Source organism: Triturus cristatus, chromosome 7, assembly GCF_964204655.1.
Source record: "Triturus cristatus chromosome 7, aTriCri1.1, whole genome shotgun sequence".
Lineage (NCBI taxonomy): Eukaryota > Metazoa > Chordata > Amphibia > Caudata > Salamandridae > Triturus > Triturus cristatus.
In genome coordinates, this window is record NC_140590.1 from 94,551,342 (window position 1) to 94,577,908 (window position 26,567).

General features: G+C 46.7%; 1 protein-coding gene across 1 annotated transcript in view; it reads right to left on the bottom strand.

The window, feature by feature from the left end:
- Positions 1–26,567, bottom strand: part of LOC146808904 (phospholipase A2 inhibitor and Ly6/PLAUR domain-containing protein-like) — a 158,238-nt gene that overhangs the window by 115,921 nt on the left and 15,750 nt on the right. The window contains exon 4 of the mRNA XM_085614798.1: positions 23,493–23,642. Coding sequence (XP_085470924.1) covers positions 23,493–23,642 — 150 coding nt within the window. The remainder of the gene's footprint in view (positions 1–23,492; positions 23,643–26,567) is intronic.

Below are 26,567 nucleotides of genomic sequence, written 5' to 3' on the forward strand. Positions count from 1 at the left end.
CATCTGTCAAAGATGTTTGATTTGTCAACAGTTCAATACTGGGAAAAAGACAGTGGTGAGTCTAGGAACAATAGGCAGAGAAGGAGGTCCTTTTACCAGAATGCAAATAGATTTCATTGAAATGCCCCAAGTGAATAAATTGAGGTATGTTCTAGTGGTAGTCTGTTTGTTCTCAAGATGGGTGGAGGCCTATCCGACTAGGAGAAATGATGGAATAACAGTTGCAAAATTACTGTTAAGAGAGTTAATTCCTAGGTACGGGTTCCCAGTGACAATTGAGTCTGACAGAGGTGGACACTTCTACAATGAGCTCATGGGTTTAATTTGTGAAGCATTGAGCATACCGCAGAAGCTACATTGTGCATACAGACCAGAGGCTTCTGGAGTCGTTGAACAGATGAATGGCACAATAAAAAACCGAATTGGTATGATGTGTTTAGCCACTGGAATGAAATGGCCTGATGTCTTGCCTCTAGTGCTGATGACTATTAGGTCTACTCCAGATAGAACCACAGGTTTGAGTCCGCACGAAATCTTGATGGGACGTGCGATGAGACATGCTTTCGTGCCTGTCAACAAGTTGATGACAATAACTGATGACATGATTTTGGATTACTGTAAAGGCCTGGCTTACACAGTTCATTCTGTGTTTCACCAGGTTGGAGAAGACGCTACCACACTTGAGAAGAAGCAAGCCCATGATCTGAGTCCAGGGGACTGGGTGAGGATTAAAGTACACAGAAGAAGGAATTGCTTGGTTCCAAGGTGGGGAAGGCCAAGACAAGTTATTCTGACTACGACGACTGCAGTAAAGTGTGCTGGTGTGAAAAACTGGGTGCATGCAAGTCATACTCTGAGAGTTCCAAATCCAAAAGAAGGGACTGGTAAAGAGTATTTTGAAGAGTCAGATTCTAGTGATGATGCAGAAACTGAACCAGTGAGAAGAAAAAAGAATCCTGAAAGAGGTGAAGGAGAAAGAGAGTCAGGTGATTCTTTTTTCTTTCCAAGAGAGGCTTCAAGAGAAACTTTGAGAGTCTCAGAGGAGAGATCGGATTCTGTAAGAGTGCCTGAAGTTCCAACAAGTAGTGGAGAAGAAAGAAGAGAAAAGAGCAATTCCACAGAGACTACACCTGAATCAGATGAAGAGGTTGAGAATCAACTTGAGATTACACCTGAAGAAGCAGGGTCAGAAGAAGTTAGAGAGGGACAGATTGCGGAAGACCCCCGAGGAGGTATAGGGAACATTCCTGATAAGCTAGGTGAAGGGACAAGTAGACAGCAAGAAGATTGCGTGTCGGAGACCCGAGGAGGGACAGAATTAGGGAAATCTCAATCGGTGGTGGAAAAGACTGTGGAGCGAAAGAAAATTGTTGAAGAACAAGAGGCAAATGAGACAGAATCAGATGAGAGTGAAAATGAGAAATCAGAGGGTCGAGTTCTGAGAAAGAGAACTTGGATTGGAGAAAGAAATAATAAAGAAGTGAGACCAAAGAGGGTTGTAAGAGGAGATCTTTGGCCTAACAGAATAAAGAGGCTGAGGTACAGACTGACACGAGCAAGCGCAAGTTCAAGTTCATCGAAAGCTGAACAGGTGAACGAGGTGTCAAGTCAGAATCAAGCAAAAGGTGAAAAACAAAAGGTCTCAAAAGAACCAGAGGAGATCAAGAGAATCAGAAAACCTAACCAGAAGTATAGGTCACCGGAATGGACATACGTGGCACTGTCTGAAGGTGAAGAGGCAGAAAGTCAAGGAAATCCAGAGGGGACCATACGTGAAGTGGTTGAGGAGAAAACTGTTGGAATCCTGAAAGTTATCTTGACTGACATTGGAGAAGAGTCGGATGCTCAGGATGTTGTTGATGATCTGATACAATTCGATGTTGCTGAAGAAGAAGTGAAAAGTGATGAAAATCCAAATTGAGTGAACTAAAGGAGTCACTTGGAGAAGTGAAAAAAAGAAAATCTGAAATTAACTGTTTGGAATAATCTAGTGCTCTAGTGTTTCAGTAGTGGAGTAGAAGAGGTTAAGTCAAAAGACACTGCCAAAGTAGTAAAATGGCTAACACAGAGAATAATCAAAGTAGATGTGCCTTCTTGAAAAGATGGTGTAGAATGTGCTGCTGCTGTACTGGATTATTAATGCTATTATGGGGTGTATTAGCTTTACTAGTTACTTTTAGAGTTACAATAGACACTTTTGGAATACATACTGAAAATGTGACCAATGTAGAGAAGAGTTCACAGAAAGTAGTTCCAACTAGAATTAGTAACATTTACATACATAAAGATAGGTCAATTAATTATTTTTCTAGCAATGTTTTTTCAAAGTTGTTGTACGAATACGTAAAGACAATGGAAGTTAGGGATTGCTACGTTTGTATGCAGTTACCTGCATCCGTTTCAGAAGGTGTTACTTATCACCATTTACCAGCTACGTATGGAATTTCATGTAGTGTGTTAAGTAGTGTTTTATATTTGTTAGGGAAGATAGATTATGAGATGTCTAACAAAGATAACATTTTTGGGCAATTGCCTATGAATAAAAAGCTGAATCCAGCTAAAGAAGCTAACATTTTTGGTGAGATTTTTATTGAGAAAGAAGAATTAACATTAGATTACATTTTTAGAAACAATTTAACTTGTAGTTTGAAAGAAGAGGAGAAGGCTTTCCTAAACATGGTAGAGGAAAGGAGAATGGGCATGCATGAAAAGGCAGGGAAACATAAAGTGAGTGAGACAATTTGGGATATTGAAATGGGAAAGGAATTGAGGAATGGGGACAGTCCAACTTTGGCTTTAGATGCACCACAGAAGGGTAAACTATGCATTACCAGAAAGAAATCCCAATATGATACATATTTTGTTGGGACTAGTGAGTGTCATGATACATACTTCATTGCAACAGGATGGGGTTTTAAAGGTGGAGAAGATCCGGTTTTCCCAGGAGTGTATTATATTTGTGGGAACAAGGCTTATTACAAGTTGCCTGACCATTGGTATGGCACGTGTTATGTGGGCCTGGTCTTTCCAACATTTTTTCATATAGATAGAATAGAAGATGTAGAACATATTAATTTACTAACACGTTTTAAGAGAGAAACTTGGTCGGAAATCGTAGGTGACATATTTGGAGCTTTAATTCCAGCAGTGGGAATTTCTTTAAATGCATATGGAATTCGGAAACTGTCAACAGTGGTGGATCGCTTATCGACAAGTACCGCTGAAGGGTTTCTTTTGGTAAATACGGAGATGATTGCCGTACGTGCCATGTCTATGCAAAATCGACTTGCCCTTGACATTCTATTGGCCAAGGAGGGTGGAGTCTGCGGAATGCTGAAAGTTCAACATTGTTGCACTTACATTCCTGACGAAAGTAAAGATCTAAAGGTCTATATTAAAAATATTACTGATTTGCATGAAGAAATAGTACCACTGGAAGCTGAAAGTATCTGGACTAAATTAGCTAATAGGATAGTTGCAGTTAAGAGTTTTATTGCTAAGATAGGTAGTACCATTATTGGTAAAATATTATTTCCATTGACATGCGTAATTATTGCTTTACTGATACTAAGATTGGGGTGTTTGTGTTGTAAAAACAGGGGAGGGAAGAAGAGAATAATTAGGGAAAATGCTGAAAAGAAACAAAAGAGGTCAAGGAGAGACCCACAAGAAATAGAATTAGAAGAATTGAGGGAGAGTGTTTACTTGGAGTCAAAGAGGGATGATGTGAGGGAGTCTGGTGTTTAATGTTGTGTCATAAAAGACATTTTCAATTTCTCCTAAAATTGGGACTAATTTTTTTTTTTTTTTTGGGTTGGTTTTTGTGGTGATAAGATATCACCAAAGGGGGGATTGCTGGAGCAGAGTTTTCTGTTGAAAATTTATCGAGTTTTAAGCTCCAGTTTTGTCTATATGTTATGACTAAAATTACTAATTTGAAAACATTAACTAATAGTTTGTCTTGTTAAAGTCAGACTAACCAACATTACTAATGAGAGAAATTACACGTGGGAATGCATATATGTTGCTTAATAATAATGTGCGGTTTTAATTAAGTGAATGTCGCAAAGTGCTATTTGTTTAAAGCACAAACACTTTTAAAATAACGTGTACTAATGCTTTATTCGTTGCAGAAGGCTAGATAATTACATACACATAAGGGTATTAGTGGGAATTAACACTGTATAATCATTATGCTGTGGTAACGTTGTTTTGTGTTTCTTTTGATTAAGATGGTCCGTTTTGGCCTAAATAAAGATGGCTGCCTTATACAGCCTGCACTCGAGTGATTGAATTTTGATGAGAGGCCTTGCTGAACATGGTCGAGAGTCACCTGACCCCAGCCTCTGCCTGGGTAGAAAGTTTTCCGTGAGGACAGCAGCTCTGGGAACGATTCCAACTGTCCTTGGAGAAGGATAAAGCCACAATGAACAATGACCAGTCTGCGGTGGCTCTGCTAAGATATCAAGGAAGAACATTTACGAAAGTAACATTTGCAAACTCGAGTTTCCTTCTTCCGTATTTTTATTTTTGTGATTTTTCCTGAGCGGAGGTTTCCTAAATGTAACCGAGTGACATCCTTTCCTGCTCGCTCTGCTCAGCGGCTCAACGGATATTCAACATTTGTTTGTAACTTTTTATCTGTTAGTTTTCTTATAAATACGCTAGACTAGAGAGGGTCTGGGTTCGTCCCGTCCATTGCAGTTCATTGCGTTCACTGCATCCCTTGCTGCTCATCGCGGTTTGGACTTTTCCCTGAATCTATGCTGAGGACGGCAGCTCGAGAGATTTACCCTTTTAGCTAGAATAGGTAACTATGAGAATAATGGTTTTGCTAATGATTGATTTCCATTTGAATTGATTTAGATAAACGAGCATTTGTTTGGATTCTAGTGTCGGGTGTTTATTCCTTGTCATTTATTGAGTTTTCAAATGTATTTCCTATGTTTAAAATCATGACTCAGGACAATGTCATTAAGGTCGCATTGACCTCATTGTAGATGCAGATTGGTTTAGGTTTCTCTTCTATATTCAGTGTGGATAGAGTAAATAGTATGAATTTCAGTGTGATGGCCCTAGCGTATGATGAATGTAGGTGCGTGTGACTGCAGGTTTACTCTGTCCGTGGAAGCAGGGAGATTTTATATGCGCCGATCTGCAGCACACACACTTAACAAGCATGACCAAACCGCTGGAGCCTAGTTTTCAGAGAATGACAAAATTTGTCAGAAATATCAGCTAAAATATAATTCAAGTAGCAGAGCCATGTATATCCATAGAATGCTGCGAAAGATGTGACTATTGTTCCAGAAACAATTTTAAATCTTCTGGGCGTTGGAAGGACTTGGAAAAATGAACTCTCCAGATGCGCATCATTGAAGGATCAAATAAGCCATACTTAAACCCAAGATCACGCAGTTGAGGACGCAAATCAGAGAATTCCTTGCAAATCTTAACCGTCTCTTTGGTGAAGTCTTGGTGGATACATTGTTTTTTGCCATTTACCATTAGAGATGGAATTTCACGTGCCGCTTTCCTTATCAAAACCAAATGATGATGACGAAGAACCTTAAAAATCATTTGTCGTGGCTTGATATGATGAGGATTGCGATGAGATGGAATCCTATGCGCTTTATCTATTTCAGATTTCTCTGAAAATTTAACATTTAAAAGACCAGGAAGCAAATTCTCCAGATATAACCTGCAATTGGAGCCTTCAACATCTTCTGGCAAATTAAACATAAGTAGATTGTATTGTCTGTTACGATTTTCCATATCTAACAATTGAGCAGACATAGGGGAGATTTTAGCCACAAAAGGTGAAAAGGCGTTGATTTTAACCGTGTTATCCTGTATTTTAATGGAGTTATCCGATACCCTCATCGACATGCTAGCCATACCTTTACGCAGATTTTTTATTACTGATGCAATATTATCAGTGTTGGCATGTAGAGCATGAAGTTCGTCGAGAATTAAGGACAAAGAGGGTTCACTTGATTCCACCACTTTAGACTTAACAGGAGGAGAAGAAATCTGTTGTTTCCTTTTATTATTGGGATTTTGTGCATTTTTACTTTCCATTTTCATAATTTAAATAAAATGAAGAAGTAAATAACTGTAAAGCACAAATAAAGAGGATAAACGGAGAAAAATGCAGCAAATAAGGCTGGTGCAGCAGCTACAATGGTCTGTGGGGGTGGTTAGGCCAAAGCCAGGCCCTTTCCTGAGAGCTTGCTCCGCCCCCCTGACAGGAAATCTGGGCAGTACCTGATGAGGAGCTCCAAGCAGCCACCAGAGGAAGCAGCACACTGCACTTGAAGACTTCAGCGCCAGGAAAATGCCCATTCAGCCGCAGGTAGGCTTCACAGGACTCCCAGCAATATTTAAAGATAAAAAATTATGCAAAAAGCTGATATTCGTCGTAAAAAACGGCTCCAAATGCGGAGCTCACATTGCGGCGGCCATCTTGTTTTAGCGTGCTCACGCGAATCGTCTTGGTTGAGTTTTAAGTGATTAACCCCTTCAATGCGCATGACGAAGCGGTTCCGTCATGCGCGTCGGTTGCGCTGTGCGCATGACGGAACCGCTCCGTCACGGCCCCGCCCGCTCAATAGAACCTTCAGCACGGCGCGGTAATCCGCGCCGCGCTGAAGGGGTTAAGAGACAGCCAATGTTGGATTTCTTTTAGAGTGTCATTTAGTCTGTGAATGTCACCTATGGAGGAGGTTTCTAGATAGATCTGGTTGTCATCTGCATATAGGTGGAAAGGGATGTTGCCTTTTGCCTTTTGGTGGTGAGGGGTTCCATGTATATGTTGAACAGTTGTGAGAGCACTGAACCTTGGGGGACGCCCCTGATGATGGGGTATAGGTCGGAGGTAAAGTTTTTTATTTTTATCCTTTGTGAGCGGCTGTGTAAGAAGAAGAAGAACCAGCGTAGGACCACCTCATCAGCACCTACCCTTACTTGTAAAGTCTTGATGAGAAGTTGGTGATCAACCGTGCCAAAGGCTGCCGATAGGTCCAGGAGAATGAGGAGGCAACATTGGTCAGTATCGAGGGATTTGTGGATGTTGTCTGTGATGTTAGGGATCGCGGTCTCGGTGCTATAGCCTTTTCTGAAACTCGATTGGTGGGGATCAAGAAGGTTGATACTGTCCAGGGTCTGAGTCAGTTGTAGGAGGACGCATTTTTCAAGGATTTTGGATAGGAAGGGGGAGATCGTAGACGGCCTGAAATTATTCAGTTCCTTGGAGTCAAGGCCTGTTTTTTTAGTAGTGGAGTGATTTGGACAACTTTGAGGCATTCAGGTATAATGCCGGTTCTCAGGGAGCTGTTTATGATCTTGCACCAGAACGGGGCAATAGAGAGTTTCAGTTTTTTGGTCAATTGGGTGGGAATTGGGTCAAGGACATGAGAGGCGGGCTTCGAGGTGGAAATCAGTTTGAGGATTTTGGTTTTCGGGATGGGTTTGGAGGACTTCCAGGTTTTCGTGGTGTGCTTGAGCGTGCTGTCTACTGTCACCATGGTCAAGCTTTTTCAGATGGGGTTGACGTTGATATCCAGTGAGAGCTCACTATTGGTGATTTGTTTTCAAAGAAGTTGGCGAAGTTCTCGCACAAGTCCTTGGACGCCTCTGGAGAGGATTCCTGGGTCTTGGAGGTTTGTTGCCTGATGATTTTGAACAGTTCGTTGGGCGTGTTTTTTGCTTTGTACAGGGCGGCACAGAAGAAGATGGATTTTTCGCTGCTGATGTGTTTTTTGCATTTCCTTCGGGCTGCTTAGAGTTGTTCGAGTAGGCTTGTCGAGTGGTTGCTCCACCATAGTCTTTCTGTAGCTCTTAGTTTTCTCCTTTCGTTGTTAATGTCAGTGTTGAATCAAGATCTGGATGAGATCTGGATGAGATGTTCCTGTATTTTTTTAGTTTCAGGGGGGCTACTTGATCTAGAATGGATGTCATGTTTGTGTTGCAGTGGGCGGTGAGTTCTGTTGTGGATAGATCACCCGTGGAGGCAGTGAGGAGAGAGTTAACCCTTTCCTCTAGGTCAGTCATGTTAATCTGAGTAAGGTTTCTAGTCCATTTGGGAGGGCCTTGGGAGGGGGTTTAAGTGTGATTGGCTGAGTGAGGTAAAATAGGATTAAGTGGTGGTCGGACCAATCCACGGGCAGTGTGTGGTCTATCGTGACTGTGTCGTGCCGGGCGATAATGGCATCTAGGATTGCTCCCCTGTTATGAGTTTCCTCTGAGCAGTGTTGTGTGTAAATATGGTGGCAGATTTGTTTTTTTTTTTGTTGCTAGTGTTGATGGCGGTTAGGCACTCAAAGGTGTTGTAGTTAAAGGAGTCTATTTCCATAACGGAAATATTGTATTTGTGGATGATTGCTATGCCTCCACCTCTTTGGTCTTTTATGTCTTTGTTGGTGATTACAAGGCCAAGAGTATCCATGAGTGGTAAGGAGGGGTCATTTAGCCATGTCTCTGTGATGAATGCTATGTCTATGTCGTGGGTGAGGATGGATTCCGCTAGCTCTGTGGCATGCTTGATGGCTGATCTGCAGTTTATGAGCATGCAGTTGGTGGGGGACATCTCCGTTATGGGTTTGTTCGTTCAGGGGACCGTGAGGATGATAGTCTGGGTGGTCGGGGGTCTAGGGGATTTCGGAGGGGCCTGTTCTCTTCCCAGTCCGGTGATCACCTGGATTTTGGATTGGAGGGTAGCAGTAGTAGGATTGTCGTACTATGAATTGAGATCTGCCGCTTCACTCGCAGACATTGCATCTCTAGTTCTTTTGGGTCTCTGTGTCTGATTGAAGAGGGGGTAGAGATCCATCTCGGGTGGGGAGCCTTGGAAGGCCTCTGGTGAGAAGGAGTGGGGAAGGAGGGGATATGGTGAGGCTTTTGGGGCACAGCGATGTTGGTTAGGATTTCGCTAAGACCCTGTACTATGGTTGCTATCGGGCTTTCAAGCAGGGTGAGCCTCTGCCCAGTCTCTATGTCAGAGGGGGTGTTCTGGGCGGGTATGTTAAATTTGGGGTTCTAGGCAGAGTCGAGGGTGCAGGGAGGTGGGGTCGTGTTGGGGCATCAGTGTTATATTGTCTGAGGGTCTAGGGAGGTGGTTGGGAGTCACAAACTGTATGTTGAATTCGTTCGAAGTGAGTTGGGGTGGAGGGCGAGGGCAGGTGGGGGTGGTTGCCAGAGGGGGTAGTGGGGTCTTGTTCTCTCTGGTAGTGTTGGGATGATGTCTTCCAGTGGGAGGCAGGTGTTGTTACTAGGGTGCAACGGAGTGGTGAGTGAGATCTGTTGGCAGGTCAGGCTCTTCAGGGGGAGGAGGAGGGGCAGGCAGGGGAGGAGTGTGTTAGAGGGGCAGTCCGGAGAGATGGGAAGAGGGCATCAAAGGACTTTAGATTGTCATTGTTGGCTTGTATCAGGACTGTGCCATTGGAGTAGAGGGTCACTGTGGTGTTCCCATTTCGTCTAGTGCGGTTAGGGGCTGAGAATATCAGTTTGCGGCTATGGGAAGTGTTAATCATTTGGGAAATATTGAGTTGCGATCTGAGGATGGAGTTCAATATTTCGGGTCTTTCAGTGTGGAAGATGAGATCCATTTTTACCTGTCCTTTGGAGGCTCAGTGGTAGATGTCCGTGAATAGTGATTCAGGATGTTGTCTGATCAGTTTTTGCTTAAATTGTTTTTACGCTTTGGGTGAGAGATAAGGGGAAAACTGGCCGAGAAGGAGTTCGGGCCATGCGGTTTTAAGTGGTTCGCAGAGGAGGAGTTAGTGTAGGCTGACGTGGCGGATGGCATTGTGACTAGGTAGGACGGGGGCAAGCACCCTATTGGGAAAGGTGGGAGAGTGTTTCCAGATTCGTCCTTTGAGGGTAAAGTACGAGTAGTAGAGAGATTCGTGCTATTGCTCTAGGGCTGGTTGTTGACTCACCGGAGCATATGACTGGGGATTACTCCAAGGAGGCCATTAAATGGTGAGGTATCGAGGGTCAGGCAATGGGCAGATATCGAATGGCAGTCATGAGGGTGAAGGCTAGTGTGGCCATTTTTGAGTCAGACGCCAAGCCCCGCGATCACCGAATCTCGTTGTTGAGACAGCTCAGATGTGAAGCTGTTACACTTTCGGGGGCAATTGCATTATTCTGAGAGATCGGAGATCTAATGGTCAGATCTTTCCCATCAAATACACGGACATTTAGCCGGTGGGAGGATGATAATGCCGCCATATTGGGGACAGGCACCAGGAGCCATGGCCTGGGATTCCTTTAGATTGGGGCAGCGTGGCTGAGAGGTTAGATCCTTTACCAGGGGGCTATAGTGGAGACCTAGCCCGTTGTTCAGTGGGGGGTTAGTAGCAGTAGCAGTAGCAGTTTATTTAGGTATTTCCCCATTGGTTCACGTGGGGCAATCGGCCATTTTAAAGTCAGGCATTAGGACTCAAGAGCATTCCTAGCTCGCAATCGAGGGTGCCAGATCCCAAGACTAGTCACCGGGTTCTGAGCAGCTCTTTCCTGGTTTCGTTGCACCGGAGAGTAACCCCTTTCTTAGTATTTGTGCGGGTCCTCACCAATGAAGGTATTTCTCGTGCGTTCGCACGTGTCAGCCTGACATTTTAAGGTCAAGCTTTAGGAGCATTTCTACCTTGTTGCCGGGAGTGTGAGACCTCAACGCTAAACACCGGGATCTGTGAGGCTTTTCCTCAGGTTCCATTGCACCAATGAGTAACCCCTATCCTTGCATTGCGCGGGTACTCACCGATGTAGATTAGGAGCGCTTTGTGGGAGTAGAGGGCTGGTGTCTCTGAAGTGAGGGGACTTCATGCTCCCTGCGGTTTTGCTTGGGGCCGTCAGCTTCCCCAGCAGTCCGAGGATGGCTCCTCGCGACCGATCGGCGTCCGGTGGGGCCGCAGACCTCTGGGACTCCTGCGAGTACAAGCAAGAGACTCCAGGGTCTTCCAATGTGGGGTCCCCCGGCAGGTCACTCCCGGTCACTCTCCCCTTGGTAGGGGGAGGCAGTGTGGCACGGACTAGCGTGACCCAAGGATGTCTCCCTGGCCGACCCTTTCATCGGTGAGTCTCCATCGTCTTCAGTGTTGTAGGGGCTGGAGGCAGCCGGGATTTGTCCGAGAAGTGCCCCCGGAGCTCATATTCAGATCTCTTCACCAGGAGCCATTTATTATTGGGGTTCAGACATTGCACAGATTAACTTAACTTTTGCCTGAACACTGCCATGCTCGGTGGAAGTGTGCATCCTTGGTCTGTTACCTAGACCAAACGCCAAGAAGGTAGGATCTAGATTTGTCGACCTAGCATTCATTTTGGCTCGCAGGCAAATAGTCATGAATAGGAAAGCACGGACGGGGCCCCCAATACGACATGGGAGAAAGACTTGGATAATTGGCCAGCCGAGAGAGCACCGTTCGATCTCTGCTTTAAAACGACCTTGGCACAAGCTAGACAGCAGTAGGCTGGCTACTTATTGGTCCAGCCATAGGCCTCAACTACCACGGGACATTGAGACAGCGGATATGCTAGTCCATGACTGGGTAATAGCTGGCCTGGATAGCTGTATTCCATCTAAGCTGACTAGGATAAACCGGGACCAATCCAAACCTTGGTTTAACGAGTCACTATCTAAAGCAAAAAAGCATTGCAAACAGCTGGAACGCGCGTGGAGACGCTCGTATGATGCAGATAGTAAATCGAACTACCGAGCGGCCATTAATCAATACCACAAGCTAATTCATAGCGCTAGGGCTGAGTATGTGGGCAATAAAATTCTAGCGAGCTCCAATCCAGCGAAAACTATATTTTCACTACTTAAGACTATGAAGAATGGTGATTTGTCTAGGATTTCTCCCATCTCCTCTAATTGTCAATGCAATGAGCTGGCTAATTATTTCATCAATAAAGTAGAGAAAATATATCAAAATCTCCCTTCAAGGGCTAATTCTGACGGGAAGATCAGGTCTGCTGTCCCGTCCCCCCAAGGACCAAATAGCCTACTATCCTTCCCAGTGTTATCTTTAGCAGGGTTGGAGATCCTGTGCCGAAAAATCAAATCAGGATCACCAATAGACCCACTGGCTCCAAAGCTCTTCTGCCAAGTCATGCCAACGGTCCTTCCAGTATATCTAGAACTGGTGAATCTTTCCCTGACAAATCAACCTGACAAACGCTGCTCCTGAGGCGGAAAGCCGGGAGAGCGCACCGTTCTTTTAAAATTGTTTCTTTGTGAATTTTTGTGCTTTTAACTGAATTATTCGCTCACCCAAGCCTCTCTCAACTCAAGCGGCCCCTCCGCTGCCCAGAAACCGGCGTGTAAAACGCTTGACAGCGCCTCGGCCGATCGACAGGCCACGCCCCCATCAGAGGCCACGCCCACCGCCCACAGCTTAAAAGAGACGCTGCTCACCAGCCTCTCCACCTGACAAACGCTGCTCCTGAGGCGGAAAGCCGGGAGAGCGCACCGTTCTTTTAAAATTGTTTCTTTGTGAATTTTTGTGCTTTTAACTGAATTATTCGCTCACCCAAGCCTCTCTCAACTCAAGCGGCCCCTCCGCTGCCCAGAAACCGGCGTGTAAAACGCTTGACAGCGCCTCGGCCGATCGACAGGCCACGCCCCCATCAGAGGCCACGCCCACCGCCCACAGCTTAAAAGAGACGCTGCTCACCAGCCTCTCCACCTGACAAACGCTGCTCCTGAGGCGGAAAGCCGGGAGAGCGCACCGTTCTTTTAAAATTGTTTCTTTGTGAATTTTTGTGCTTTTAACTGAATTATTCGCTCACCCAAGCCTCTCTCAACTCAAGCGGCCCCTCCGCTGCCCAGAAACCGGCGTGTAAAACGCTTGACAGCGCCTCGGCCGATCGACAGGCCACGCCCCCATCAGAGGCCACGCCCACCGCCCATTGTCCCACTAACCCATAAGTATGTGCCTCCCCAGGAAGCGCAGCGGACGAGCGCAGCGGGCGCGACGATGGCGCGCCAAAGGCGCGCCTAAGGAAAGCCCGTCTGCGCCCGTCCGTGACCGACCGAGACCAGAGGCCATACACCCTGCCTCTTGCACTCAATATTCCCGCTCGCAACTCACCAGCCTCCAGGGCAAGTGGACCCCACCGGCTGCTACCTTAGCTCGCATTTCCAACCTAGGACTATTAACCCCACAGAACACCGTCCATATTAACACCTTGCCTACGTCTCTGAACACCAGTCCCCCTATTCGGCACCCAGATGCCCTTCCCCCCACAGCAATATCTGCTATATACTTAAACACAAGATCGGCAGTAAAACATCAGCTCGATCTTTTCACTCTTTTCGATGTTCATAAACCTGACTTCCTGTTCCTTACCGAGACTTGGTTCTCGGACAGCTCCCTTCCCTCCCTGCTAGCGATACTCCCCCTGGCCTACTATGCCATTCGAGCTGATCGCTCCTCTGGCAGGCCCGGCGGAGGGGTCGCTTTGATTGCCCGCAAAGAACTCACTTTCCAGCCTCTGGTCTCCCCCTCCATGGGAATCTCAGACTGCCTAGTGGTTCGCTCCCTTTCCTTCACCCCTCCGTTAACTTGTGTCCTGGTGTACAGACCCCCGTCCTCCCCTCAAACTTTCCTCCCCTGTTTTCAAGACTTAATGGCAACCCTGGTGGTTAACCACGCCTCCATCTTAGTCTTAGGAGATATCAACTTCTGGCCTTCCGACCCTGCGGAATGCGCCACGTCCAAGGAGTTCTCAGACTCTCTTGGGTCGCTCAACTTCTCATCAGTTGTTAATGCTCCCACACACAGGTTGGGGCACATCCTGGACCAAATTTGGCAACGTGATTGCCCGGTCAACTCCCTCTCAATTTCCCCATGTTCATGGTCAGATCATTCACTAATCACCTTTTCCCTATCCCCTATTCCACCACCCAAACCTACCGCTGTGAAAAATGTCTGGGTGCGCTCATGGAACCGAGTTGACATCGTAGCCCTATCGTCTCTCCTTTCTTCCTCCAGCCCTGAACTGACTGCACTGCCTTCCTCTGGCCAGGCAGAAGCAATTACTAACTGGCTGCGGGCCGGGTGCGATGCCATCGCCCCGCTTAAACGCATCGCAACCAAACGCCCCAAAGACGCTAATCGCTGGTTTTCAGAGGATTTAAAAAACAAAAAACTCACTCTCCGCCAAGCCGAACGAAAATGGAGACGGAATTACTGCCCAACTGCCAAAAATCGTTATACAGAACTTCTTACCCAGTACAAGACAGCTATACTTGACACGAAGAAAAATTATTTCTCCTCTAAAATCCAGCTTGCGGAAAATCGGCCTAGAGAAATCTTTTCTATCATCCAGGATCTTGCCTTTTCCGACAGAACATCGCTCAAACCACTACCCTCTCAAACATTATGTGACTCGCTCAATTTCTTTTTCTTGGACAAAATTAACAAAATCAAAAGCAAAATTCCCTCCCCATCCCAGACCTTCACTGACCCCCGCTGCCCTCCAGCCACCGCATATTTGGACTCAATTCCTCCTCTTTCGACCAACTCATTTCTCTCTATTCTCCCGTTGGTCAAGTCCGGCTCCCCGCTGGACCCCTGCCCCGCTTATATATTAAAGCAGATTTACACTCACTGTCCCTCACCACCCTTAGTGCTCTTAAACAGCTCGCTGGCTAAGGGCATTGTTACTCCTGCACTCAAATCGGCTGTGATTGTCCCGATCCTGAAGAAACCTGGTGTGGACCCCTCCGATCCAGTTAACTTCCGTCCAATTTCCCTCTTGCCTTACCTGGCGAAGGTATTGGAACGGCATGTGGTTAAAACCTTGAGCGAGTTCGTGGAAAGTCACGGCGTGTTAGCCCCTAGACAGGCCGGCTTCCGCCCAGCCCACTCAACTGAGTCCGTTATAACATCGGTTCTGGACAATCTCCGACAAGGAATGGATACCAACCAACATCAGGCCCTGATCCTCTTAGATCTCTCCGCCGCATTCGACACGGTGGACCACACCATCTTACTTTCCCGTGTCGAAGCGGCGGGAATCAGAGGAACAGCGCTACTATGGTTATCCTCCTTTCTGAACGGTCGGACTCAAGCGGTTCGTCTGGGAGAGTTCTCTGCAGATTTTCAACCAATTCAGTGTGGTGTTCCCCAGGGCTCCTCTCTGTCCCCTCTCTTGTTTAACCTCTACATTGCCCCCCTCATTTTTGCTTTACAGCGTCTGGAGGTCTCTGTGTACAATTACGCAGACGACCTCCAGCTCATTTTTTCCCTTTCCTCCACCCCTGAGTCTATGTCCAATGTCCAGTCCATTATGACCTTTATTCAGGACTGGATGAACTTCAACCACTTGAAGCTCAACCCCGATAAAACGGAGTTGGTGCTAACGGGTGGTTGCTCCAGTCCCTGGACATCTTCTTTTTGGCCCCCTTCACTTGGCCCCCCTCCCACCCCTGTACCCTCTGTCAAAACCCTTGGATTTAAAATTAATAATCAACTCTCCTTACACTCTCAAGTGTCTGCTGTGGTTTCCTCAGCTTTCCTTTCACTTAGGACCATCCGCAGAGTCTCTCGATTTTTCGCCCCAGAAGCGCTCAAACTAATTCTGTTAGCCATGGTAACATCTCGCCTAGATTATGGTAATATCCTTTACCATGGCATGCCCAACTACCTCTTGAGATGCCTTCAGCTTGTCCAAAACCAGGCTGCTCGGCTGGTCTTTAACCTCTCTAAGTCACATCATGTAACCCCTCTCCTCTCTACCCTGCACTGGCTCCCTGTCCGACAACGAATTTTATTCAAGCTTGGTTGCACCATCTTTAAAGCCCGGACAGGATCTGCCCCCTCCTTCATCAACTCAACCATTCAATCCTACACGCCTTCACGAGACCTTCGATCCGCCTCTCACCACCTTCTCCTGGTTCCCCGTTTTAAACGGAAGAAGTGGGGTGGCTCTAAATTTTCTACCACGGGTCCAGTCTTCTGGAACTCTCTTCCATTGCACCTCAGAACCTGCACCCAGTACCCCCTCTTCCGTAGAGACTTGAAGACCTTCCTCTTCACCCAAGCCTTCCCATCTTAAACGCTCACCTTACCCTCTCTCCGATCTACCAAGTAGCAATTGTCAGTGAGCGCCAAGAAACCGCCAGGTGTACGAGCGCTATACAAATCCCTTCAAATTCAAATTCAAATTCAATTCCCTGGCCTCCGCCACAATACCTGCAGCTTGAAAGCATGCGAAAGTTATCCCTCTGCTGAAAAAAACGTCTCTGGACCCAGTAAAGCCGGGTAATTATCGCCCCATTTCGCAACTTCCTCTTTTGTCGAAAATGTTGGAATTACATGTCCACACTACTCTGACGGAGTTCATTGAACAGAATGCAATCTTAGACCCGTCACAGAATGTCTTTAGAGCCCGACATGGCACTGAGTCTGCCCTGCTGGCAGTGTCGGAGGAAATTCGAGGGATCCTGGATGCTGGGGACTCGCCGGCCTTAGTTCTCCTTGATCTAAGTGCCGCCTTCGATACGGTCTCCCATGAAACTCTACTGAAGCGTTTACATGACATCGGTGTGAGGGATCTAGCTCTAGATTGGTGTCGAGCTTTTCTTACGGGAAGAACTTTCCAGATCTGGATGCCACCTTTTCAATCCCAGAGATGTGCTTTACAACAGGGAGTGCCCCAGGGCTCCATCTTGAGCCCCCTCCTGTTCAATATCTATATGCAACCTCTGGCGCAGGTGGCGCGGAACAGGGGATTGTCAATGGTGTCATACGCTGATGACACCCAATTGGTGATCGCCTACTCTAAGAAGAACAACGCCAATCTAGGTAGGTTCAAGGAAGATCTGATAGAGGTGGCAGACTGGATGGCTAACAACTACCTGCAATTAAACGCCAGTAAATCTGAGGTGTTGCTACTGGGGAAAGACCGGGACGTGTGGGATGAACAATGCTGGCCAGATAAACTTAAGCCTGCCCCTGTACCCAAGGAGGCAGTAAAAAATCTGGGTTTCTGGATAGATAGCAGGCTGACGTTCGACACTCAAGCCAAAGTTGTGGCCGGGACCTGTTTTGGTCTACTGCGCGGCCTGAAGCCGATATTAGGCTTCTTTCCCCCTAGAGTTCGTCAGACCATCGTCCAGGCGACAATCCTATCTAGACTGGATTATGGAAACTCATTATATCTTGGGGCGAATAAATCTTGCATCCTACGTCTGCAGCGGACTCAGAATGCCGCAGCCCGGATGCTGGTAGCACTCCCGAGATCTGCATCGGTCTCCCATATCCTACCAAAACTACTTTGGTTTCCGGTTGAGCGACGAATTCAATTTAAAACTCTTTGTGTCGCTCATAAAATTCTCACTCAACAGGCCCCTCTGGGCCTGGCCAAGCTGCTTCAACCATCTCTGCCTCAGCGATCCCTTAGATCGGCCAATCAGATGCTGGCAATTGTCCCTCGGGTTGCAAGAGCAAAAGCCGGAGGGCGATCATTTCGCTGTCTTGCGGCGATACTCTGGAACCGGCTCCCGCTTTCAATTCGCGAAATCCAGACTCACCTGACCTTTCGTAAAGCAATTAAGACCTGGCTCTTCCCCTCTGTGGCATAATGTCCATCTTGTCCAGCCATTCTCTTGCGTCTCTGATCGCGCTGGGACGCCCCATTGCTGGGGCAGCTATGCGCGTTATAAGACTACCAAATAAATAAATTGGGCCAGGATAGAGGAAAGGACAATACAGGGATAGGAAGCCAGGTGCATTTGAAGATGCCCCTTAGTGGAGTTATGGACTGAGGTACTGAGAGCCTGGATGGGTAGAAGAGATGAACATACTGATGAGCAAGGAGAAATTAATGAGAGCTAGGAAAGGACTAGTGATATATCTTCTAGAACTGTTAGAAATGGGGTTTCTGGTTGGCTAGGGCTTGCGCCAAAGCCAGGCAGAAACCACCACTCTAGTCAGGGCTGGGGAGTTACACGCCAAAGATAACCCCTGCTCACCCCCTTGGTAGCTTGGCACGAGCAGTCAGGCTTATCCCGGAGGCAATGTGTAAAGCGCACCACAAAGGAAACTCCACACAAAGTCTTATATAAAAATAGCCTTTGTATTATACCAAACACATTAGATAATATTCACACAATTTACACTGTGCCAACTGGCACTGGGCAGAATTTTACAAGGGACTATTTACACGGGACAGGGCCACATGGACCACTGTCAGAATCAGCACAAATCACCAATTGTACATGTAGAACATATACTAACTGTAACACAAATTAGCACGGTAGAGCACAACCAGTAACTACTGGCGCAATAATGACCTCAGCGTCATCACACTAGCAACAGGTATAAAACCTATCCTTCATCCATCACTGGGGCATAAATACATTATGCAATTTCTCATTGGTCTAACGCATTAGAACTAACCACCTACGTATACCTACACTAGGGGCGTATATCGCACAGGGAAGTACAATCTCCCTAACATCAACCTAAACAGGTAAAACAACCTCCTAGGCAGAAATGACCACATTTAGAGGTATAAAACACAGGGTGCGCAAAACATGCTATACACAGTACATTTCCTAGCACCCAATCACATTAGCATGAATCACAATGACACCTCAATCACATTAGGGTCCAGGTCGCACCCGAACCTAAACGTAGCAGCTGCCCACTACTTGCTGGGCAGCTGGGGACAGGAACAGGGCCTAAACGCTGCAGCTGGCACTAAGTGCTGCGCAGCTGGGAAGGAAAATAGTAGGCATGGGCTCTCACTAGCTCCTGAAACAATCTCCAAAACGTTGGAGCCACCTAGGCTCGAAAATAACATGTCCCCATGGAGCGCACAGGCTCCTGAAATAATTGTGCGCCAATATAGCAGAGGAGCTTGTCCTAAAGTACTGTGGAGCGCACTCGCTCTCTTGGGCAAACAATGCTGGGTTGAAGCCTCTCTGGCTCTTAAGGAAATGAGGGGGGGGGCAAACGTTGGAGCCTTCTAGGCTCGTAAACCAACAATCTGCCCCCGTAACGTGGAGCGTCCTAGTGCTCTAAAACAAACATGATGGCCCCTTCATTGGAGCCTCTCTGGGCTCGGGAGTGTCGATGCCCCCGACGTTGGAGTCCCTCTGGACTCTGAATCAATAATGTTCCACGCGTTAGAGCCTCACGGGGCTCTGTAACCAACTATGCCCCCATGGGAGCGGCCCGCTATCAGACGGGGCCGCCCCAGAACTTTACACTCAGTGCCTTCACCGGCACTTTAGAACAGTATCGGCTCCCTCCTCGGCGGGAGCGAAAGGTGGCCCGGACCCCCTTTGAGCCCTCACTTACCGGCTCTCTCTCGGAGGCGCCTCTCACGGGGATGACTCAGCTCTGCTGCGGGACCGGCCTCCATTCTCCTGGTCTTGGCAGGGCAGCAACACGCGGGGCTCCGTCTTCCGCACAAGAGCCCCACCTGGATTCTCCACCGCAGCTCCTTCACCCGGTCCCTCTCCTGGGACCGGGACTTCTCATGCGGCTGCGGCCGCGGCCGCGGGACTTCCTCTACTCGGGTCCTACGGCCCCGCCCATGTCTCAGGCGGACGTGCCTGACTTCCGGGTCGCGGCGGTGATTCTTCTCTATCGGCGGCAATGCGGGGTGGGCACCTGCTTAATTAGAGCGCAATAAGCGGGGTGGGCTCCCGCATTCCGTGTTAATCAATTAAAGAGGCACAAGCGCAGGGTGGGCTCCCGCTAGGTCATCACGTAACGAAGACGCAGGGTGGGCACCTGCTATTAAAGGCACCAGTAGGCGGGTTGGGCACCCGCAAGACCGGCATCATGGGGGAATCCCTAGTCTGGGGATTCCCTCCCCTTCTCTCAGCAGCACGACGCTGCACAGCCCCAGCTCCTCTCTCTGGGGGAATTAAAATAAAGCGCTCTCCTGGCGCTAGGTTCAGGACCAGCACAAAGTCCTTGATAGATACAGGGACAGAAAAAGAAAGGTCCTACAAAGTCCATCAGGCATCCAGGGGCTGGGCAGGGCCCAGGGAGGCAAGCCTTCCCCTGGGCCCCAGCAGCAGCACGCCCCTGGCAGATTCAAGTCAGAACGAGAACATTTTCATGGGGTCACAGCCCCTCTTTTATACACCAAATCCTTTGTTCTCAAAGGTGCAGGGGAGGGGCGAACCAGATGCAACTGGTTCTTGAGCACTTTGTTTTGCTCAGCCCCTCTCCCAATTCACAGGACAGGCCAGGGTCATCAGTCACACCACAGGGGGCGGAGCCAGCATTGTGTGGGGAAAGCCCAGCCTTATTCAGGTCCTAGGTGTACTCCTCCCACCCATCTAGCTGCTGATCTCCCCATTCACCACTGGGTGACTCCTCCTGACTCTGGGGATTCCCTAGCCCGTCACATGACCTCAGCCAGCCAATGGCAGGGTAAGAGGAAATCAGCCGATTTCCGGTACCCAGGCAAGTGATTTAAAAGGTGACTTTTTGGTGCACGAAGGTAGTTATTAACAAAAAGTCAGTAAGACATTTCATACTCTGACATTTCAATTTGCAATACAATGGAGTTTAGAAATGGTTGTCGACGACGTTTCGATCCCTTTGCGAGTGGTGGGATCTCTTCAGGACAGGAGAATGACAATTAGTTGCCTGGGGGGAAGCCTGGTAGGGAGGGGGAGAAGAATAACAGTATGCAGAGTTAGGAAAGGAGGTTTAAAAGAAATAAAGAAGGCGCAAGGAGAGTGGAAGAAAAGGGGAGCGAATAGTAATATACGAGGAGAGAGGAGTGCCCCAGAGGTAGTGGAGAACAACTTAATATAAAGGGGAAAAGAACTTACAGTGCAGGGAACGGGAAGGGGAGATGAGCCACAATGGGTGGTGTGTTAGGCGCAAATCTGTCTCATACGTCCGAACCGAATGCTGGTGTTGAAGGCGGGGACTCGTTGGATGGAGAGAACTCCGTGGAGGCGGGAAAGTTAACCTGCGGGGGAACCGGAGGGTAAACAAGGAGGTAGGGAAGTGTGTGAGCGCAAGCTGCAAGGAGTAGAAAGTCCTGCTAAGGCTTACCAGTGGATTCAGGTAAGCCACTATTTGAGTAATATGGCCCGTGGGATACGGGTCCGGCCAGATCCTGGAGACGTACAGGGTTCCGAGGGAGCCGGCACGATCGTGTTAGTGGCGTTAGGTAACGCGATGAAGCCTGCGGGGAGGAAGGAGGGGTAATGAGCAGGGTGGCGGTGGGGGGGTAAAGGACACGAAGGCGGGAAAAGCAATTTGGACTCACCTGGGGGCGAGAGCCCAGGTACGAACAACGTAATAGTTGCTGACGAAGTATCGAGGTAGCCGGCACATCCGAGGCAGAGGCGTGTGATAACGCGAATAACCTGCGGGGAGGAGGGAGGGATAATGAGCAGGGTGGGGGGGGTTTGTTTTAAGTTCCACTAGTACAACACAGGAAAAATGCTAGGATAATGCAAAAAGTTCTAGGGGTGAACTTGCCAGAAGGGCCAAGTCCAACAGAACATAAACAGGAAAACGGATATAGAGAATAAATATAACTAGTGCATTGCAAACAACACACCATCTCACTCTCCAGATACAAGCAGGACTTCATGAGAAATTGCATCGACTAATAACAGACGTAGCGAGACACCACTGGACATGACTAAGTTCCTTTCTTTTTAAAGTTAACAGGTTATTTGTAAATGTAAATTGTAAATTGATACTTGTATAGCGCACTACTCACCCACAAGGGTCTCAAGGCGCTTGTACGAATACCGCTGTGGAACCCATCCTGGCTTTCCCTATGAGGTGTCCACTCCTGGGCACCCCCAAGGTGGAGGCCAGGCATCCTTAGCGTTGTGGGGGCCGTTGTGGAGATTAAGCAAGCTATTGCCCAGAGTTGCAGAGTGGGACTCCATGATTGGAATAGGCACCGAGGCGAGAATTGTCAGGTCCGTGGAATTTTGAGCCCAAGACCCGCCGAGGCGGGGAATTGAACCCTGGTCCCGGGCCAGACCTCTGCATCAGGGTCTGCCGCAGGGCCGCAGGGTCTGCCGCTCCAACCATTGAGCCACACTTCTCCACTTTTGTCCACTCATATAAAATAAGATACAGCTACAAACCATACAAATGCCTGTAACCTCCCCAAATTACCAAATAATACGGACACAGAACAGGACTGTATAGTTGAGAATGTTCTGGGACCTTTGAAGCTTGATATAGGTTGATGCCCGAATAAGAGTATTGATTGCTGAAGAGTTTACAGTTGAGAGATGATGGCACTCATACATGTTAATACTGTACCTGAAACGTCATACTATGCCTAATGATACCTGTATGTATGCAATGGTGAAATGGTAAAAACACTAATAAAGAGATATCTAAAAAAAATACAACATGATGCACAGCTTTTTACTGGGACCTGTTAATAAGTAACCATGTTAAATAACTGATAACGAACCCTGCGGTCATGATGCCTGTGATTGAGTTTACATATGAGTATGTTTTTGTTTTCAAACAGCCCGATTGCCCAAACGAAATGGGGCTGCTTGTTTCTCAAAAAAGTTGACTGAGAGTTGGCAGTGATCTCTTGGAGTACTGCTTACTCTCCATGAAACGTTTACCCCAAATTCACAAGGGGGAAATGGATCAAAGGGAAGCCCTCCTCTGTCTAAATGAGTTACCACCCCCACTTGAAAGTCAGTAGCTTTTCAATGGTTTGCAACCTGAATATTGGTATCTAAAAGGAACACCGAAACACTGCACTTCTAAATATCAAACCAGTACCCAGTTATGATCCCATTTTATGAGTTGGTAAAACATTATTGACCCCTAAAAAGTGTTTTCTACATGGCAAAAAAGTGTGGCTGGACAACAGCAGTAAGGCCATCTAGTATTACTGTCCCCCCGGCCCTGTATATGTTCAATCGAGAACATACATGTCCTACTATTGCATTACTACTACTGTGTACTACTGTACCTGGCCTCTCTATGCGTATGGCAAAGGACATGCAAATGCTGCCTCTGTGTGACAATATAATTGTTTGGCACCAATCCCGTTCTTACATTCCCCACTACAGCAACACGCATACTCCCTAAGGGTTTATTCCAGGCATTCCTGTCACAGTGGGACACATCTGATGAATCCCAAATATGCCGGTCAGTTTAGAGGCATTAGCTGCATTTTAAGATTTTACCCCGAAATGGAGGGACTGTAGCCACGTACGATTACATTTTCATTACATTATAATAATTATTAAAAGGAAAATTAGACGGTGGCTTCCACAATTAAATTGGATGAATAATTAATATGTGATTTTTTGGGGGGGAAAGCAGTGTTCCATAGTTCCCAAATCAGATAATTTGCATTTTTACCAATTTTATTCACCTTTGTCGAAGCGTGGGCTTTTTTTATGAGTTTTTGCAATCTGGTTGTATGGGCACCATAAGAAATAAAATACATTTTCAGAGCCACCATGAGAGTCATGTGTGATACATCATCCATGAGGGTACCTGGTGTGGATACTGATGCAGTGAAGGTGGCACACTGGTCCTCCTTGCCTACACAGAGAATGTCCCCCACAGATGTGCATCCATCAGCCGAGTTGTCCGTGTAGCAAGCTGGACACTTGTAACCATTTGCCGTCATATTTACAGGAGGCACTAAAAGAACAAGCAAAGTACATCTCATGGGTGTTTCCACTACATTTGAGGAATAAAAAATTTCACAAAGGTGATGATGCCCGATCCAGCTTCAATGGGATATGAGGACCTGTCCTTACATGGACCACATCACTCCCAGTATGACTGTCCCAGTTAGCCACCTCCCCAAGATAGCTACTCACTTTTCAAATCTCCCATAGAAAGACAGGCCCAGTGTGCACTCCTGGACAAACATACAGTTTCCAGACAGGGGATAAACAAGTCCATCTGTACATCTCATCTACTGGGGACATGCAGCAACTAAGGTCCTGTCAGTCTCACCTGCAATGCCAGCTGTCCCGGCACTCTTTGTTTCCCCAGAACCTTTGATCACAACTCTGTGGCCCGTGGACTCCACAGAATACATTTTGGGGTCAACCTATAGACTACTGGGGTAGTGAAGCCATGCCATCAAGGCTTATTCTTGGAGAAGTATTTAATAGAGACTAAGATATAGCATGATAAAGTAAACAACACACAAACTCAAGATGGAAAGGGCTTTTATTGACAGGTGTAAAAAAGAGTAGATTAAACCCAATGCATAGAGAACCCTGAAAAGACCCAACACCTTCTTGGGTTGAGGAACAAATTAGTGCACTCATATAGTGTTCATGCATTCGGTTGCGATAACATTGGTGTCCCAATGGGCTATGCTTGAGTTGGTCCAGGAATCTTTGGGACTTGCTACAAGTGATGCAATGTTACATTATTGCAACAATCTTATGATATTTCTGACTCTGTTCTAAGTGCTCCGGCCCAAGAGGACTAGTCTGCTGGTAGAAGCTTCAGCTACTCAGTTTTTAGTCAGAACGCTGTTCAAAACCAAATAAGGCTGTAACTGGCTTTTAGTTCATAGAAACTGAGGGATGTGATAGGAGATCAATACTCACTGTGAAGTCCTCCATTGACTATGGTTGGTGTTGCCACACTCATAGTCACAACTGGAATCTTCTAGTTGTAAGGTACACCAGTTTAGGATGGAGACCCAGCACAAAGAAAAATAGTATAATCTCTATAAGTTCCACATCCAGTCTTTGTCTTGGGGTTCTTGGATGTGGATCTTGATGGCTCTGGGATGGGCTCTTTTAATTTAGGCATCCTCCCAGGGCCGTACTGGGAATCCAAAGCAACCCTGGCAAAGTTTGTCAGACCAGCCCCCCTATGCTGCATAGAATGTGCAGCGAGCAAGCCTGACCACTATAAAAAAAGGTTTTGAGAGGGAGGGATTCTCGCTCTGAGAAAATGTGGGGAAAAGTGGTGCATAATACAAAATATTTGTCATTATATATTAAACTGTATATGCTTTTAAAGCATAGTAAATGATGACCTGACAGTGCACCAGGATACAACAATATTTATTGGGGCTCTTTAATGATTCCATCACTATCACCCTCTATCAGTGCCTCACAGCCTCTCTCTCACATGTATTTTATTTGTTTTACAGCACCTCTAATACTGCTGTAGGGTGTTGGAGCACTTTACATCACAAACACATACAGAGATAATGCATTTTACATGTGTAAATTAGACTACAGAAAATGGTACATAAGGCAAAGGGGACTACAAGGTGTAGGATTCACACCATCCATACTGGTAGGCACATTTGAAGAGTGCTTGGTCTGGAGAAGCACAAATCCATGATTCAAAACATAACACAGTGATTGGGGTTGACTTTACTAATAATAATTTATTTCTACCCAAACAAACCTTTTTTTAGCAACAACCGGATGAGGAAAGACTGAGAAAAAAATACCTTTCTAACCTGTACCATGCAACTTAAATGCAGCTCTTTCATGGCAGTTCATAGTTCACTGTGCTAGATTATGATTGCAATTTACAAACTGAACAGTAACAAAACAATCTCTGTGAGAAAAGCAGTAACCCACTGAGGTTTGCACATAAAATATATTTCTTTGATATGCATGATACATGCACTTTTCCAGCAGTCCTCCCCTTGCCCACCAGGTATTAGACCTTATTTTAGGGCAATAGTTGCAATGATTATGTGCCAAGGGATTATGGGAAAGTCTTTGGCTGGCTGACTGTTTATGCATGAGACATATTTGGACAGGGAGTGGTGGTGTTACAAGGGAGTCAACCTGATGCCATTTACAAACACAGGCTCAAGGTATTCCTGGCTGTTGGCTGGGGTTTGAGGTTTGGTACCTTAACTCCTATTCAAGCCATGTACAGCCAGCTCAATTACCTCGGTGGGAGTCTGGAGCAACTCCAATCAAACAGCAAGACTGAAATCTTTTTAGCTGGGGGACTAATTGGGAAATTACTCTTCAAGTGATCCTGTGAACCACAGCAATAACGCCTATCCACGTTGATCTGAGGTGCCTCCTTTTTACCTCTGCCATTCACATTTTGAAGACACTTAAAAAAGGGAATTAGTGTTTTAATTCTTGACATTTCAGCCTTTGGCCTCGTGTTCTTGTCACCAAGGTTGCTTCTACTGGCTTTCCTGTTCACAACTCACTTATTAGAATGCTGTACATGATATAATACCACTGCTCTGTGAATAAATCATGACAAAGATTTTCTTAGCAGAATTAGCAAAATTGATTTATCAGATTAAACAACCCCTGGAAGATTGTCATCAATAAATGTTTTCCAATTCACATTCAGCATCTTCTTAGGACCTTTAAATTATTTTAATGTCGATTAGAACATTGGAATGTTGGGAGCCCCAATGAAAACAATGGAGTGCTCTGGGCTTCCAATAGCCGGTAGATGCCCGGACCTCCAACATTTCAAAGTTTAACAAAGGCCTCACGAAGAAGGAGGGGATTTCAAATCCTTCGGTCTCAGAAAGACCTTTGTTTTACAAACTAGAACATTCTGCTCTGGGCTGGTATGTTCTCATAGCCTTAGAGCCCTTCA